General features: G+C 38.6%; 1 protein-coding gene across 3 annotated transcripts in view; it reads right to left on the bottom strand.

The window, feature by feature from the left end:
• Nucleotides 1-16945, bottom strand: part of PRMT3 (protein arginine methyltransferase 3) — a 51288-nt gene extending 34343 nt beyond the window's left edge. Inside the window, exons 1-9 of one of the 3 annotated variants that reach the window (XM_065065506.1) lie at nt 16787-16945; nt 16575-16704; nt 15790-15872; nt 14870-14919; nt 13671-13773; nt 12639-12792; nt 10268-10409; nt 7158-7223; nt 2593-2714 (exon numbers count right to left, since the gene is read on the bottom strand). In XM_065065506.1, the coding sequence (XP_064921578.1) occupies nt 2593-2714; nt 7158-7223; nt 10268-10409; nt 12639-12792; nt 13671-13773; nt 14870-14919; nt 15790-15872; nt 16575-16704; nt 16787-16820 (884 nt within the window). In that variant the 5' untranslated portion in view covers nt 16821-16945. Of the gene's footprint in view, nt 1-2592; nt 2715-7157; nt 7224-10267; nt 10410-12638; nt 12793-13670; nt 13774-14869; nt 14920-15789; nt 15873-16566; nt 16705-16786 lie in introns of all 3 variants that reach the window. The other 2 variants (XM_065065507.1, XM_065065508.1) reach the window with 2 other exon arrangements.
• Nucleotides 16946-17390: the final 445 nt, after the last annotated feature.

A 17390-nucleotide genomic window follows, 5' to 3' on the forward strand; every position in this document is an offset into this window, starting at 1 on the left:
AATCATCTTGCGTAAGGAGAAAGGTACTGTGACGTGACTACAGTTTTTAAAACAAAAACTGCATGACAGTGAAATTACTAAATACATAAATGCTTGAAATTTAGTATTTTTCTCCTTGGCAAACCGTACTAGTCTTGCACATACTATTATCGTGGTAATTATCCTTATGGAGGGCAGAAAAGTATTCCTACCAAAGAAATTTATCTTTCCACTGCAGTTCTCTCTGCCCTTTCCCTCCCTATCCTGATATCTCACTCCTACATTCTGTCTGGCTTTCAATGCAGACAGTAATCACATTAAAAATTCAATCTAAAAGACAATGGGAGAAACATCAGAATGAAAGGAGGGAAAGGAAAGGGTCAAAGGGCTACTTGAACATGTGGGCTGTTGGAAATATCAATTAAATACTCTACACACAACAGTTTTATGTTAGAAGAGTAGTAGTTCATCACTAATATCATACTTAATGCTGCAAACAGAAGAAAAACCAGAAGTTCAAAGTGAAAAAGAAAAGACTAAAAGCTATCAGCCACACCAATATTTTAAGGAGGACAAAAAGAGATTTAAGGATAACTTCCTAGACTACCATGTACAAGGACATGTTTTAAAATAAAAGAGGAAAAAGATTAATTCATTACATACTTGTTTTCAAATGTAAGGTACAAAAACACCTAAACCAAAACAATGTAGTTTATACATTATATGAAAAACTGATGAGATGCTATTTAGTAAGTATACTTCAACTTCCTATTCTAGCATAACAGTGATGAACAACAAAAATCCAGGCATTCACTGCACTAAAAATTTTACAGACAGCTATTCACTGTAAGAAAAATAGAAGGTATGCATTTAGTGAAAGATAACTTCACTATGTGACCCTGGGAAAGAATCATGCCACTTGGGCCACTTATTCCAGTTTACTTACATGCAAGAGCTGGACTGTTTCTAGTAATTCACATGCTAGAAATGAACCTGAATTCTGGGTGGGACAAAAGCTTGAGGATGTACTTTAAGCACAGATGGAAGCACACTGCAGTAGTCATTTTTATGCAGAGTTGTTAGTATTCCAATCAGTATTTGTTACCCTATTAAAAGTTTGTTAGTTTTATTCCTTTAGGAATACAAATACAAATTTTTATTTCAATTGAAAATTTTAATGTGAATGGAACCTTTTATAGCAGAAAGTATTGATAAACGTGTAGCCCTAGCAATGGTTCACTGTGTACTTCAGGTGGCAATTCATCACTCTGAGTTTAAGAGTTTTTATTTGTTGTTTTTCCTAAAGGTTTGCCCTTCTCACCAAAGGTAATACATGTTAGCTGATACTTCTATCCTCCCCTAAGTATAAATAACACATAAAGGACTTTTTGTGCACTTGTTGAAAGATATGAACAATCCTAAGTTTGCCATCTAGTACATTAGAAATAAAACACAATTTCACACTGGTAACCACCCTGAAGATGTCAAGGACTCCTGGGAAAAGTTCTCTTTAAATAATGAGTTCTTGCACCACAAAAGCATTTGTTGAAGTTGCAACCAACACTTGACATGGTACTTTTCTTAAACAGGCCTTTATTTAACAGAATAACTTTACAGCATCCAAGTGTGCAGTGCTGCATCTCCCATGTGTGAAGTGGTATCTAATATAAAACTTCTGCCTCGACAACCTTATTTCTGCACGATATAAGCTTGCCTAAAAACCATCAATCCCCAATTCCTCAGCATCTGCTTTGACTTTCTTTTCCATAGTTGCTCTTACAAAAACAACCAAACCAAAAAAAAAGCAAACCCTACACACCTCAACTATTAACAGTTCACATTTTCACCTACATTTCTCCTACCTCACGTTAGGAAATACTTTTTATGTCTTCAGATGCCATTGCTTCATTTTTACATATACTCACAGTCTCCCATAATATGCCCTACAGATGCATTAGTGAAATGTGGAGTGGATAAATGAACCATCAGATGGGTGGAAAGCTGTCTAGACTATAAGGTTCAAGAAACCAGAGAAGGAGTACAAAGTCTGGCAGCCAGGTGCCAGAGGTGTCCCTCAGGGTTCATAAACTGAATTATAGAAATTATATAATTATGGAAAATTTCCATATACAAGCATTTTTTTTTATTAAATTTTCACAAAATTAAACAACTTTTACTGAATTTATTTACATCAGAAGTGTTTCTTAAAGTAGTGCAGCCAGGAAAAGTTTCTCACATCCTTTAGGAATGCATCTCAACTCTTGTTAGTTACCTAAAAATCTACAGTCTTATCAGCAGCAACATCTAAAGTATAAGAATAGAAAACAGACTGACAGCAGTCAGTTGGAGCCTCTGCAGCAAGGCAGCACCGGCTGTGTGCTCACATGAGGAGGAAGGTCTGGGAGATATCCTGCCTCAACTTCAGGCCTGTTTAAATCACCTCCATCAGAGGAGCAAACAACTTGACTGCAGATCAAGACCTGTTCTAATTCGTAGGACAAGAGAGGACTTCAGTAAAAGACATAATGAATGATAGATGACCATGAACTGTAACAGCATTTTAATAACTTCTTAGAGCAACATTTACCATATTTTTCTCAAAACTTTTCCTACCTAATGATGTCCATGGCCTGATAGATTATTTCAGACTGGTCGACTCCAATCACTTTCTTCGCACCTGCTTTGGCAGCAAACATGGAGAGTATTCCAGTTCCGCAGCCAACATCCAAAACCACCTGAAACGAGTATGACATTTATTTTTACCTCCATTCATTTCCCTTGCTATGATTTTTCTACACATCTTTCTACATCAGTGAGACGTCATCATCTAACAGAAGGAACAAACCGTAGCATCAAGTCTTACTATCACATTTAGAGATATCCAAGTCAACCTGCAGCTCTAATTCAATGCCCTTTACTTTTACAAATACACAGTGAAGCAGATGAGCTCCAGCCACACATGGGAAACAAATCACAAGCAATTAACTTAAGCATCAACTAAAAAGTTACATGAACAGGAAAAACAGAAAATTAGAGCCTGAGCAACTTTAATCAGTGATTCCATAACAACTGAATTCAGCACTAGTACTGAAAAAACATATTCTAACTGCCATTTCTCATTAAAAGTCTATTCAGAAACTTTGTTGAGGAACTCTCTGCTAGAAATTGCCACAGTGCCTCAAAGCACCTATGGCTCAAGATGACTAAATTTCAAAACAGCCACTGGCACAGTTTTAACACCTGGAAATAAACTTCATCACTACACTTGAAAAAATGTACCCCCAACACAGGAATAAGGCTCACACAAATGCTTGGTTTTGATACCACACATATTAGCTACTGTGGAAAGACTGACAGGTTTAAAAATGCAAACAACTAAGAAAATAGTACCAAATATATTAATTGAGTGAGCTAGCCAGCAGTGTTGAACCTCATAAAGCAGAGATTTTACCAAGCAGCTTTGTTCAGGCCTCAATATCATAACAATAATAATCAATCCCACACTTGAGAATCATAACCCCATTTTACAAAATATTTGAAGGCAATAATGCACCCTGCTGACAAACTTCCTAGCTTATGACCTATTGAGCATTCTTGCTTTGGCATGATGAAAACTTGCATGTGCATTTTTAAATTTCACCTGACAAATAGTATCAAAGTAAAAACGTGAATGCTCTGCATATGAGGTATGCTTGCCTTGCATACAATTCTACACATTTTGACGATGGATACACAACAGTGATTCTGAAGCAAACATGAATAAAAAAAGCCATTTATCCTTAGCAGCACAGTGTAAGTGAGCAATGACTGAAGAGCTGACTATCGTCTGTCTTCATACAGCAACTTACAACCTGGAATCAGACTAGAAAACATTAGTGTGATTAATTTTTTACAGCATCTTGTGTAGAACCTGGCCATGGAGGCTGTGGACACAATTACTTGTTCCACTTGGAACACTTTGCAGCCATGTTCCAAGGGAAGTCAATTCTACAACTCATACAAAAGTTACATATGAGTATGTAATGACTACAGAAATACCCAGGCTGAAGTCTTCTGGAGACAGGAAGAGAAAATAAAATTCCATCTTCTTGCAGCTGCTGAAGTCTGATGCCCCCTAACATCATCTATTCTAACACTTTACTCATGGTAGTTAACAAAATTGCTGAGCCATGAAAGCTTGAAGCTAAAGCCAAAAATAAACCTCTACAAAAGAATGATCTGACGTACAGTTGCATGAAAGAGAGCAATCACCACAAATTGGAAAAAAATCAAAACAGGCACCACTTTGGACAGCTGCCCCGGTCACTTAAAAACCCAGATGGAACTCATCTAGCCTTAGGCAGGGGATGGGGGTGGAGAAAAAGGCACGGGAGAGAAAATATACAAGCTGGAACACATCTGAGGAACAGGAAGCCAAGCAGAATGATCACCAATTAGCCTAAGGACAAGGGTCTACAGTGAGTGCATTCTTGCAGTGATCACATATGGCCTCTCACCAGAGCACTGGAGCAGCTGGACCGGTGATTTGACTACACCAGAATGTACCACAGCATCACATCCTTCTCCGCACAAGAAGGAGGATATTTTGCTTTTTGTAACAGAAAAAAAAAATACGTCAAATTCCGAAAAATAGGAGGCCAGGTAATGTGGCCAGTTAAATTAATTCCATCAAGGGATTTTTAGTAGGAACAATGCTTAAAAACTCATCTTTCCCCCTCAATATGGCATTAATGTCTGCCTCAGACTTCTATTCTACAACAAAAACTAAGCATGGCAATAGTCTAACCAATTATTGCCCGACCAATTATTTTTCTGCCATAAAACATTCTTGCTGTAAAACAGATCACACTTCCTTTAACTGAGTAAGGCTACCTTAGGTACTGCTGGTAATCTAAATTGTCCTGTTCTCATATCAAGTACATCTGACAGCTTGAAAATAAAGGCAGCAAGCAAGACTCATTCAAGTTCAAATAATTTTTCTGAAAGCTGAGAGGGAACAAATTGGCTGGTTCTGAATAAAGTATGCCTAATAAACAAGCCTGGATATTCTGTTATCTGCTATTGTGTGATCACACTTCTTTGGGACACTGCAGATTTGCATCAAAAACTGTTAGGATCAAGTAGGCTCTTTGCACAAGCTCCTCCCAACCCATCTCACATGTTTCCTTTCAGACACAACAACAACAAAAAATCACTATGTATTTTCTGGGGTGGAATATCATAGGGGAGTTCTAGGAAATATAGTATCAGACTTTCACTCACTCTTTTTTCTTTCTTTAAATTGTAATCAAACTTTAAGGGAAAACAACCTGTCTCTTCAAGGTGCAAATTTCACTCACCAATATGGTTCTGAGAGCATCATATGATACATAAATTAAGCAAAACATCTTAACAGTTCCTCCAGCAGAAGTCTGTAAAAGATGTCACTTCAAACTAGACCTCTGAAAAAACACCCCATATAACAGCATACCAAGTGAAACCTACAGTAACATTTAGTCAGACACAGAAGTTAAGTGGAGAACTGGTCACTTGGATTCAAGCTGTTGGGAATGCAAAGCAGTTGAGAGTTTTTCCTTCCGTTCAACCTCAACACACTATGACGGGTTTGGACACACTATGAATTTGAGATAAGAGGTATCTTGATCAAAAAACTGCTACAAGAACAGTTTGGAAACCAGTTTGCAGATGTTGCGATAACAGACAAGTTCTTCTTTAGAAGTTGAATGCTTTCATGTGAAGAAAAAAAAAAACAAAACAGAGTAAATACATATGATTTCTAGCTGGTTCTTGAGCTAGTGCATCTACAGCTGGGGTTGAAGCAACATTGTCTACAACGGTTCACCCACATCTTGTTTCAAATGTTACCAATACGACCGCAGGAAATAAACAACCAATTCTGAAAAGTTACTGTTCCACTAGGACATACATTGCACATAACTTATGATCAGTCTTGCCCTGTGAAAACCTGCAGTTATCAATTTTAGGGGCATCTGTGAAACTAAATTTCTCCCAAGGAAGTTTTCTTTCTTTTATTGGTCTTTCTGCATTGCTGGATTAGCTACCCAGCTACACGATCACCTGCATCTTTTATTAGCTGGTAGTATTACGTTTCTAGAACACTTCTGCTTGTTCTCTCATTATAACTAAAGAACTTAGAAATGTTTAGTAGAAACAAGCATATGAAGTGGATTGAAGCAAAAAGGAAGAAAACTATTTTCCTGATATTTTTCTGCTTAGGTTGTCAGAAGAAAAATGGAGACATAAAAAGAGTATGCATTGCCTACCCTGAAATACCTCCTGCCTTGGACAAAATGGTATCTAGCACAATTTCCAACTGAGGAACTAGCTGATGGATGTTATTTTATTACTTCAACAACTATTCTGAATCCTTGTATTATCACTTACTAATAAACTTTCAATCAAAACCAAAACAAAAATCAACAGTAATTGCCTTTTATAAACCTAGACATCCTGGTTTGACATTAAATGATATCCATACATAGGTTAAGAATGGTAAGCACTAAGTGGAGGAAAGCTAATCCAGAACAGAAGGCTGCAAGGCATAACTCAGAACATCACAAATTCATCAGCAACAGCCAGCAGAAATATAGAGGACAAGAAAAGGATCATAACTCTGCAGGGGTTATAACCACAGTTAAGATCATAAACAAAAGTCAGTGCAATCTCTCCTGACTGCAAGTGAAATACTAGTTCCTGGCTCTAAGTCCCTTAATAATAAGAGAGTTCAGAGAGACTAAATAGCACTAGCTCAATAACTCAGTGGCATATGAATTCTTCCCCAGTTCTAGGATGTTTTTACTGTATCACGCACAAATTGAAATTCACTTAAATTCTGGTAAAGAGACCCTCTAAGATAGACTCCAGTTAATACACTGGAAAGGCTCAACTTCACCCCGCCAACATAATTAATGAACATCCCGACATGGCACACAGAGCAACGACAATAGCGATGAGCACTTCTGTTATCAGCACTCTGCACCCTCCAGCAGCTGAATAGCACTCTACCACCTCATAAAGCTAGAGCACATTAAATCAAACCTTGTCAGTGCAATACTCCATCCCCAAAGCTACAAAGTAGCCAATCTGAAGGATTTCTACCACTTGAGAAAAAATAATAAGTGCAGAAATTACTGTATTTTCTGAGGTGTTCTACCTACCTTATCCTTGAAGATATGTGGGTTTTGATAGATGAAGTCACGATAGCTTTCTGTACGCACTTTATCCTATGATTTAAAGAATAAAAAAGGATTTTCACTTTTTCTATCATTCTTTCTATCATTCAAAAGTGCTGAAAAACTTGCTTTTTAACTGGGTCTAAATATGTTTTGTGGCTACTGCACCTATAAGGGTTCTGCCATCACAACACTGTATTCTTTTAGAATTTGTTGTCTTTGCAAATTAAGCAACTTACACTTTTCTGACCTACTGCATTTAATTGTGTATGTTTAAAGTTCTTGATACCTCTTCACCACTCTCCAGGAACAGCAGTAATAGAGTAGCAATACTGCATCAACTTCACATAACCACCATCCACACAATGGTAAAAATTTGAGTCATGAGCTCAAATGTATGTTTTGTATCAATTTATTCTCTGACAAGCAGACTCCTTCAAAAACAAATTATGAATTAGATTAACCTTTTCTATCTCTGCACAAACTGCAAATTTGCAAGACAAGGTAGTAATTGAAGGTATACAGCCTATTCTATGAAAGCCCAACATAATAAACAAACTTAACTGTAATACGACATGACTTGAGAAGCTGAAATGTTTTCAAGCACGTGACTAAACATTTATAGTGTTTTAGCATAAGAAAGCTAACAGCATAGCTCAATCTGCCAGCAAGGTAACGTATTAAAACATTTGATTCTCTTAATATGCATCAGCAGGTACACAAATAGCCAAGTATAGGTTTTGTAATTGCTGTTGCAATTCAAGTGTTAGAGCAAAGTAAAAGAAAAATGTAAACCAATTTTTTAATCTAGTAAAGACAAGTCTATAAATAGTACTGACGTATAAAATCCAACTGCTTAAATATAAATTAACATTTTTCTACTATGGCTGGTAAGAATTTTTAGAAGCAACATGGAAACTAAAGAAATTTTCTCTAATAAGAAAAAACAAAGCATATTTTATTATAAAAACAAGATCAAAACCAGAGACTGAGAACAAACAATACGTTCATAAAAATTCTTGAGACAAAACAAATTATTTTGGGGCTTGAAAATCTTAAAATCCAGTTTTTACTTTAGGAGGATTATCACAAACACAGAGCCTAAAGAAACAGATAGGGATGATTTTATACACAATGAACATGAATTTGGGATCCTTTAAAATCATATTGGTTTACTATGACGTTCTATTCAGTGCAACTATTTTTAGTACTTCACCTCTATTGCAGTATAAAATCGGATTTGCTGAAACGACCAAAAAAGTTAAAAAAAAATAAAAAATGGGAAGGTTCAGCATCAATCGAGAAAGCAGTGAGCTGGAAAGCCTTCAGCCTCCCATCCTGCCCACTCACATTGCCTCAGCGCTGCCCCAACGGAATCAATACAATTCTTGCTGCTGTCTCTACTATATGCACTGCTGCTCCAGCGAGCCACGGTCACTCACTTCAGGTCTCTCTAGTCATCAATTCCATTCGCTCACTCCCCATTTCAATGTAATGTGTTTTTTTGTTTGGTGGTGGTTTTCTTGTTTTGTTTGTAAATAAAATGGACATGAAATTTATTAATATAATAGTAAAAAATTATTGAAGGGAAAAAAAACCCAAGGGAAACATTAGCCATCCAGCCAGTGTAAAGTAACAATACTCTTCCCCCATCTCCGAAGTATTTGCAGCAGAAAACTAAATTTAAACTTCATCCTGCCACTACCAGGCATAAAATAAATATCAAAACTGAACAGTGTCAGAAACAGACTTAAAATTCAGACAGTAAGGCACCTTCTTGAAAATGGCAATGTAGCAAACCAATATACTGATATAAATAAGGTAGGCATATAAAAACACCCAACCAAAGTAAATGCATAGCATATAGGAAAAAATTCAATGCGCATATAAAGAAATCAAACCAATTGTTTTCTATGTTTAGGAAAGTGAGAAGTCTTCTTAAAATCATTCTGACAAGCATTCCCTGAAACCAATAAAACAATTTTGTACCAATCTCCTTGTGCAGATGTAGAATTATTATAAACTTTATTTGCAAACAGAAACTGTTCCTCATCTTACAGCCTATAACATCTTCAACAACAAGTGTACACAACTGCAAAACCAAACCTCTATTATTTTTATCTTCAATATCTAAATTACGTTTCTCTAGACTATACATTTTAGAGAACATTCTTCCACTTCCGCAGACATCTCTGTGCTTCTGTAAAATCCTGTTCCCTTAAAATTAACCTCACGCTTATACTGTTCTTAACACAGATTCACACATATTTCTAGATTGGGGCCACTAAATGACTTACAAAGCAGAAAACTTCATGTGCTACCTGTATGGACAAAGTCACCTAACCCTGTCTTCTATCATTATGTTTATTTACTTATGCTTTAAAAAGAGAAAACTGTTTATGACTTTCACAACTATGATATTTTCTCTGAAAGGAAGCATTAAGAAATTTTGATTTACATGTCAATTATAATTTGTTGGGGTTTGTGTTTTGTTTTGGTTTTGTTTTGTTTTTTTTTTTTAAGTTAAAAGGGCAAACACAGGTTTGCCTTTGAAGATTTTTAAGTATTAATTTTTTATCTTTACCATATAAAAGGAGCATATAATTTTTCCAGCTGTTCCATGTCATGTTATCAACACAATGAACTGCGCACAGACACCAACAATTTCTGTTTACCTACTGCAATAGCAAACGACAATATTTGAGAAATGGTTTGCTTATCACATTTCAATTGTTAGGAAAATATAAACTGAAGAAAAACATTCACTGTCTGTACCATGTTTCATCCTTTATAAACACCCAGGAAAAAGCTGCTTTTGGCAAGGTAAGGTTGTGGTACAGATAATGTAATATATATTCAAGCATATCTGTAGAGTAAATGATTTTATGCTCCTAATGCTTCCTGTAAACAGAATTTATACAAAGGAAATAAAACTGAAAAAAGCTCTCTCAATCAAACTCCTAGGAAAAAACCTATCACGTATAGAAAGGGTTAAAAATGCAGCTGCTCTGCAGCATATTTATGGGCACACAGCCCACTGCATTCCACCTTTCCTCTTTAGTCCTACTAAGAGGCAGTTGAGATGACTTTCTAACCTTTAGCATCTCTTCGTGTATCCCATAATGCCCATAGGAGCTGAAGTAAACACCATCCTCATCCTCCTGAAGGTCTGCAATGGCGCTGGACGATGAGCTGCTTCTGACATCTGCGTTCATTACAAAATCCTGCGCAAATTGCCTGTAATCAGTTTGAAATATACCCTTGAGACATGCTTATGGGACCATGAAAAGGAGGTGGGGGTAGGAGGGGGAGAAAGGGCTTAAAAAATATGAGGAATCCAGCCTGCACAGGGGCTTAGACAACAATAGAGCCGGTTTCAAGTGTGCACAACCCCCCTCTGCCGGCTTCTCCAGGCTGCTGCACCACCGTTCTCCATCCATCACCCTCCTGCAATGACTCCTTTCTGCTTTCAGTCAGCAAATATCAGCAGTGAAACAATCGGACTTCATTTCTATTTTTAAGGAGGAATTGCCTATTTTGTGCCTGCTAGTACAAAACTAGTACCACAGTGGTCAAAGCCAATGCGTGTTTTAGGCTCTGTAATGCAAATATGGACTCAATACAACAAACACCACAAGAAATATAAACTATACATCACTGCACAACTACTGCAAGGTAGAAGAAAGCACTTAAAAATGGAAGCATTTGGGTGGAAACAAACCAGAGCTTAAAATTCCATTTATTTTCATTTCATTTTTATTCACACGCTGCAACTTCTTTTTCCTCCTTTGTGGCCTTGCATTCCTAATACTCATGTTATCTTCTCATTTCTCAAAGCAGTTTTGATGACAAAATACACAAATCAAGGGGCTTATCACAAAACCACAAAAGCTGAGAAGCAAACAGCTCATACTATACTCACAATGAGAGAAAAAGCCCACATGCTTCAGCCAGACCATATTCCTCCAAGGTCTACAGTCCAACAACAAACCTTACATCCTAGACCACTCCAAAGCAGCCAAACCTCACCTTTAACACTGGTCATGCTTTCTTAAATAGGAACTTAATGTATAGAAGCCATCATCTCTAAACAGGACACAGATGGAAAAATTCAGGATATACAAGCCATGCTCTTAAATCTTTAAGTTATATCTAATACTAAAGGTGACCTGATATCATCTCAGGGGGGCGGGGGGGAAGGTCATTAGGCCTCCAGCTAGTCTTTACATTGTATCCCTTTCAATTCTCATAATTTAGTAAATCTACATGGTCTAGCAAACTTGAAAAACATTTCTGCATAAATTATTTCCTGCTTAATTAGTGGGTGTCCTCATACTATTATTCCCAGGTTCAGAAGGCAACAGTCTCTAGAGAGCCGCATGACTGATCCTGAACAAGCAGTCACTAAAAAACCTAAAACACTCTTTCCACATCTTGGAGAGCAAGACTTGCATAACACATATTTCAACGACAGAAAACAGCAGAAAACCAGGTTACTGTAGATTAAGGTCCTGTGTGCTGTTCTTGCTCCACATCTGACTTGGGAGCTATCTTTATTTCAGAGGTTTACCTGAAAGGAAACGTCTCTATGTGCTCTCTTTCAATGGAATAACCTCCAGCATGAATCACTATCCCTATGAATTACAGCACATAGGTTACTACAGTACAACTAGTTTATCTGTCCAGTGCGGAGCACGAGCGGAACAATGCCACCCCTGCCTGGCTGGCGATGCTGTGCTGGATGCACCCAGGACACGGCTGGCCCTCTTGGCTTCTTGGTTCAACTTGCTGCTGACCAGAACCCCCAGATCCTTCTCCACGGAGCTGCTTTCCAGCATCTCATTGCCCAGTCTGTATATACACCCAGGGTTGCCATGTCTCAGGTGCAAAATTCAGCACTTGCTCTCATTGAACTTCATGCAGCTGGTGACTGCTCAGTTCTCCAATTTGTCCAGATCCCTCTGCAGGGCCTCTCTTGCTCTCAAAACTGTTGACAGGTCCTCCCAATTTTGTGTCATCGGCAAACTTACTAAGTAATCTGTCAAGTCCTGAGTCTGAGCCATCTATAAAGACATTGAAGAGTGCTGGTCCTAAGATGGATCCCTGCAGAACCCCGCTAGTGACTGGTCACCAGAGGACTAACAGAAAGGAAGACTAACAGAAGTTCTAGCTCTGAAGCAAAATACATGTTTCTGGGCCACGTGCTTATTTAGCTTTCCTAAGCCTACTTTGCTCTTTCAATTTGTGCAGGTTTTGTGTAGTTTTCACTAATCATCTACAGGTGTTTACTAATCATCTACAAGATAAAAGTGAAACCTACAGTCCCAGCACAAGTAATGAGTTTTACTCCATAGTTACATTCTACCATTTCTTTGAATTTCCAATTGGTCTTTAAACATTAACATCTCATCTCACCTAAAACCTCATCAAATAAAAAAAACCTAAAACTTCAGTGCAAATACTTACTTCATTTTTTGAAGATCATCTTGTGCTCTAGCCAAGGCTGCTTCTGCAAGTCGTGCTCTGTGTTCTGCATGTTTTAATTGTTCGAGGAGAATCGTGGTATCATTTAAACCATTAGAAGGCAAAACATTTGCAGGTTCACAAAGATCTTCTATGTCTGATGAAGCAGGGAGGAAGAATTAAAAAAAAACCAAATACCTGTCACAAGTTGCTTCACAGCAGCTCATAAACATGTTTTCAATGTTGCTATTTCTGTCTTTGGATGATTAAAAGTAGTCTGTTTCACAAGAAGCATCACTGAATTTCATAAGACTAACTGCAGAACACAATACTACTCAGTAAAAGCAAGCATGCTAGAAGCAAGCTCTTAAGTTAACAAAGCAAATATATCCAGAATTTGGGCTTCTCTAAATACCAGTGTTTGATTATTGATAAAAGAGACACTATTTTTCCAGTTACGTTATTCTGAGGCCAAAAGGGCTGTCAGTGGCAATGGTAAAAGCTAAGAAGGTACATACATTTAAAATGTCTTAATAATTAGACAGCAACTCTTAATTTTCAAACTAATTCCTTATGCTTTTATAAAGCTTATGAACACACAAAACACAGAAGAGCATAAAAAATTAATTTAAACAAAACATTGCTTTTTAACTACTAAATCTCAGACTCGGTGCTAGGTCCCCTTCACCTCTTGCTAAATTCAGCTGGTGATCTCAACAGATGTGAATGCATAAAAAATAAATATGCTCCTGTGGTTTTGGGTATAGTAAGAATTTACTGACAGCTTATCAGGCAATTACTACATACAGCATCTCTACTATGAACATTTTATTTCCCATAAGCCAATATAGATAATAAAACAGGGCTAAGGAAATCTCAGCCATTAAAAGCCATCATTGACTTCAACTTTCCCATGGACTTTCTTACGTATCTACATAAACTGAATAATAGTGATGATGCTTTTTATGACAGAAAGTCTCTCAATATCCCATTTACCCCACAAGGCAGAACAGTCATACTGAAACACGTATTTACCGAACTGAAGCAGGAGATCATCTTCTAGCTCTGGTTTCAAATATTCCTCTCCTTCCCAAGGCAGTGGGCTGCTGAGTGAACTCAAACATGCTGTTGTTGGTTTCTAGACAGAAGAAGAGCACCTAAGCTAAGTGTCTTCAAAAACACCACCCCTTCAATTTCATTTAAAAAAATAAGCAAAGACCTGTTCTTCCAACTATTACTATTAAAGTAACTTTGTAGCAAAGACTGAGAAAGATATTACTTTAAAGCATGACTAGCAAGAACAGTGAAGAAATCAACTTCTGGCTTCCATCCTGGTTCTGACAACAAGTACTTGCCTTGGCATACTGACCCTACAACCATGGTGACCAGAGAAGAGCACAAAACTACACCTACGAGCTAGTCTGGGTCCTCAAGCCCAGCAAGCCACAAGAACACAGAATTCAGTACAAGCTGTAATGCAGCACAGACAGACAGACATTGAACGATACTTTTAGGATTACACTGCTATCAGGAACCAAGTTTACTCAGGTGTTTGGCTGTGCCAGATATATAGTTTACAACAGGGCTAATCAACAACAAGATACTAATCATGCAAAGGGTTTTTACACAGATGTCACAGATGCTATATTATCTTCTCTTTGCATCCAGACAGTTAATACTTTGTCAGGAAAGGAGAAGTCAGATGCTGGACTTCAGTTTTTCCATTTCTGTCTTTATTCTGCATAGCTAGTTATGCCTTAAGTAACTATTTGAGGATTTAAGAAAATATTTGAAGATTTAAGTTAAAAATGTTTAATTAAGTTAATTAATTAATTAACTTTTAATTAAGTTAATTAATTTAAAAATGTTAAGTTAATTAATTTAAAAAATGTTTAAATGTTTAATTAAGATGGTATTAAGTCTAAACCTGACCTTTTAAGGAACAACCAAAGAACATACTTCAAAGTCACAGTCACAGTTATACCCAGGCCTTACTTAAAACTGCAGGTTCCCATCAGATTTCTTGTTTCTGGTGTCATTTCAGCTGAGATTAATTTTAGTTTCTATGACCTAAGGGATCACGTGTGGTCCTTACTAACAGTGCAGTAGAGGTCTGGCCAGCTTACATCCTCAGGAAAGGGTCTTTTGCACCAACACACATGCAAGGACTGAGAAACTCCAGTTATCAAGAAGTAACAGACATAGATCATGGAAGTTATACATGGCACACCTACCTTTAATCTAACAAAGTTTATTAGTTTAACGTATCCATAAAAATCAAGTCCTAAAGAGAAAGAAGAGGGAAAAAAAGAGTGTGCTTCTATTATAGAAAACCCACACAGATTTTTACATTGAAATTAAAGCTAATTACTTGTTCAATTGGTCAGCCTCCCCTTGGGGTGTACATCATTATGTAGTGCACTCTTCCTATCTTAAATTTAACATTTACATTTTTTTCCTCTTCAGGACAAAACTAGGAGTTTCTTACCCTAAATACAAATATATTTGCTGCAAATTACAAATGGAACACATGCGAACATGGCCTATGAACACGGATTTCATTTATTTAACTTTGATTTCTAAACACTTCGTGTGATTCCCATCCCCTTATCTCTCTCTCTCATTTTAGTGCACACTCTTAACACAGGATCTCTCCAACTCTGTTTCCCTTTCACTGTTTTCCTCTATATGCAATATATACTTTCCTCTACATAAAATATACATATTTCAGGCTCAATAGTTCAGCACTTCTCTAACTCTTCCAAAGGCCTCCCTCACTTCACGTACATCCTCCTATACATACCTTTCTTCAGTCACCCGCTTGGCCTAAACAGATGGCAGCTTCAAGAGAAAGCTAATCTTAAAACTTCACTTGGAAAGAATGAAACAGACATTGAAGGGTGGGGACTGAGTACAGCAGAGATAAATCTTGCTCTTGTAACTAGTCAAGAGCTTTACCAGTCAATAAAGCATACAGAAAATGGCCAGCATAAATATAACATATAAGCATTTTTCTAGAATAGCTTATCTTCTTCAGTCTTGGAATCTTCAGCTACAACCAGGAAAGCAGTTAGAAACAAGCTAATCTTTGCAACTTATTTTAAACAAGATGCTGATATGCAGAAGAAAATGACAACTCATGAAAAAAACTTACCATGTTTCCTGACCACATCACAAATATTAAACTGATGCTCTGTTTTGCAGTGGGAGAACACATCTTCAGCAGAACTAAACAACCTGGGAATAACAAATTATTGAATACTCAGTATTAACATGCTTAGAAATTGTAATGCTCATATGAGTTTAATGCACACTGTTCTGACCTGCTAAGTAACGTGTTCAGAACACATCGCTTTTGCCTTTAAGAAAGGAAGAACAGGTACCTTATTCACATACCTCACAAAGCAGCTTTTATCTTGCTTGGAAAACAAGGTAATAAAACTAAAATTTTGTTTGACAAAACCACAAACACTGTTAACTTCCAAAAACTTTTTGAAAGCAAAGACAGCATTGAACCTGAAATCTAAGAACTGCATGTATACACGTTGGCCAAGTAGATCTGCTGCATCAAAGTAGAGACTCTCGTCTATTCACTGATAAAGGGAAAAGATGACAGAGAAAAAGAAACTGATAAACTTCCATCCTAATTCACGGTAAGGGGAATTATCTGCTTTCCACTTTTTTCCCCTCCCTCCTTTAGTCTAGATTTAACAGAACTTTGGCTGCATTTAAGACCTTTGGCTCTGCAAACGCTGCATACAACACGAAACCCCGAGCGCTGTTACAAACTATATAATACTTATTTTTCCGACACGCTCCTTCCTGCAGCCGAGTCCCGGCCCTCGCCCCCCGCCTCCCTTCCCCAGGGGGCTCCGCGGGTACGATCGCGCCTCACGGTGTCTCTCAGCCCGGCGTGGGGGGCTCCCCTCACCTTCCCACCTGTCGCAGAAGAGGCAGCGGGTCTGCGGGCCCTCGGTATCAGCACCTTCTTCCTCCTCCTCTTCCTCCCAGGCCTCTTCACCGTCGGACAGCTCGGGCATCTCCTCCTCAGCGGGCGGCTCGCCGGCCCCTGCGGAGCCCGGGGCAACGACCGTTACAGACCGTTAACGGCAAGGGGACTAAGGGAAGGCGGCGCGCGCCCAGGTACTCACCCGCGTGAGCGGCACCCGCCGCCCGCGAGCCCATGGACCCGCGGCTGCCGCTACCACCGCCCCACGTGCGCCGCTTCCGGGGACACGGCCCCGCCCCCTCCTACGTCAGCGTGGAAGAGGCTAGCACGCCCCCTAGCGGGGCCCTCCGGACCGTTATTTTTCAAGCGCGCGGGAACGGCGTTAACGGCCGGGGAGGCGGGGCGGGGGGGAGCGGCGCCATCTTGTGGAGCCGGGACGAGGCGGCAGCGTCTGTCTGCTCCGCTAATCACAGAGTTGTATAGTCGTTTTGGCTGGAAGAGACCTTTAAGATCATGGAGTCCAACTCTGCCGCTAAACCGTGTCCCTTAAGAACCTCATCTGTACATCGTATAAACCCCTCCACGGATGGTGACTCCACCGCTGCCCTGGGCAGCCTGTTCTGACAACCCCTTCCATGAAGAAATTTTCCCTAATATCCAATCTAAACCTCCTCTGGTGCAACTTGAGGCCATTTTCTCTCATCCTATCACTTCAAAGAATCAGAATGTCAGGGATTGGAAGGGACCTGGAAAGCTCATCCAGTGCAATCCCCTCATGGAGCAGGAACTCCCAGATGAGGTTACAC

Source organism: Columba livia, chromosome 5 (genome assembly GCF_036013475.1).
Source record: "Columba livia isolate bColLiv1 breed racing homer chromosome 5, bColLiv1.pat.W.v2, whole genome shotgun sequence".
NCBI lineage: Eukaryota > Metazoa > Chordata > Aves > Columbiformes > Columbidae > Columba > Columba livia.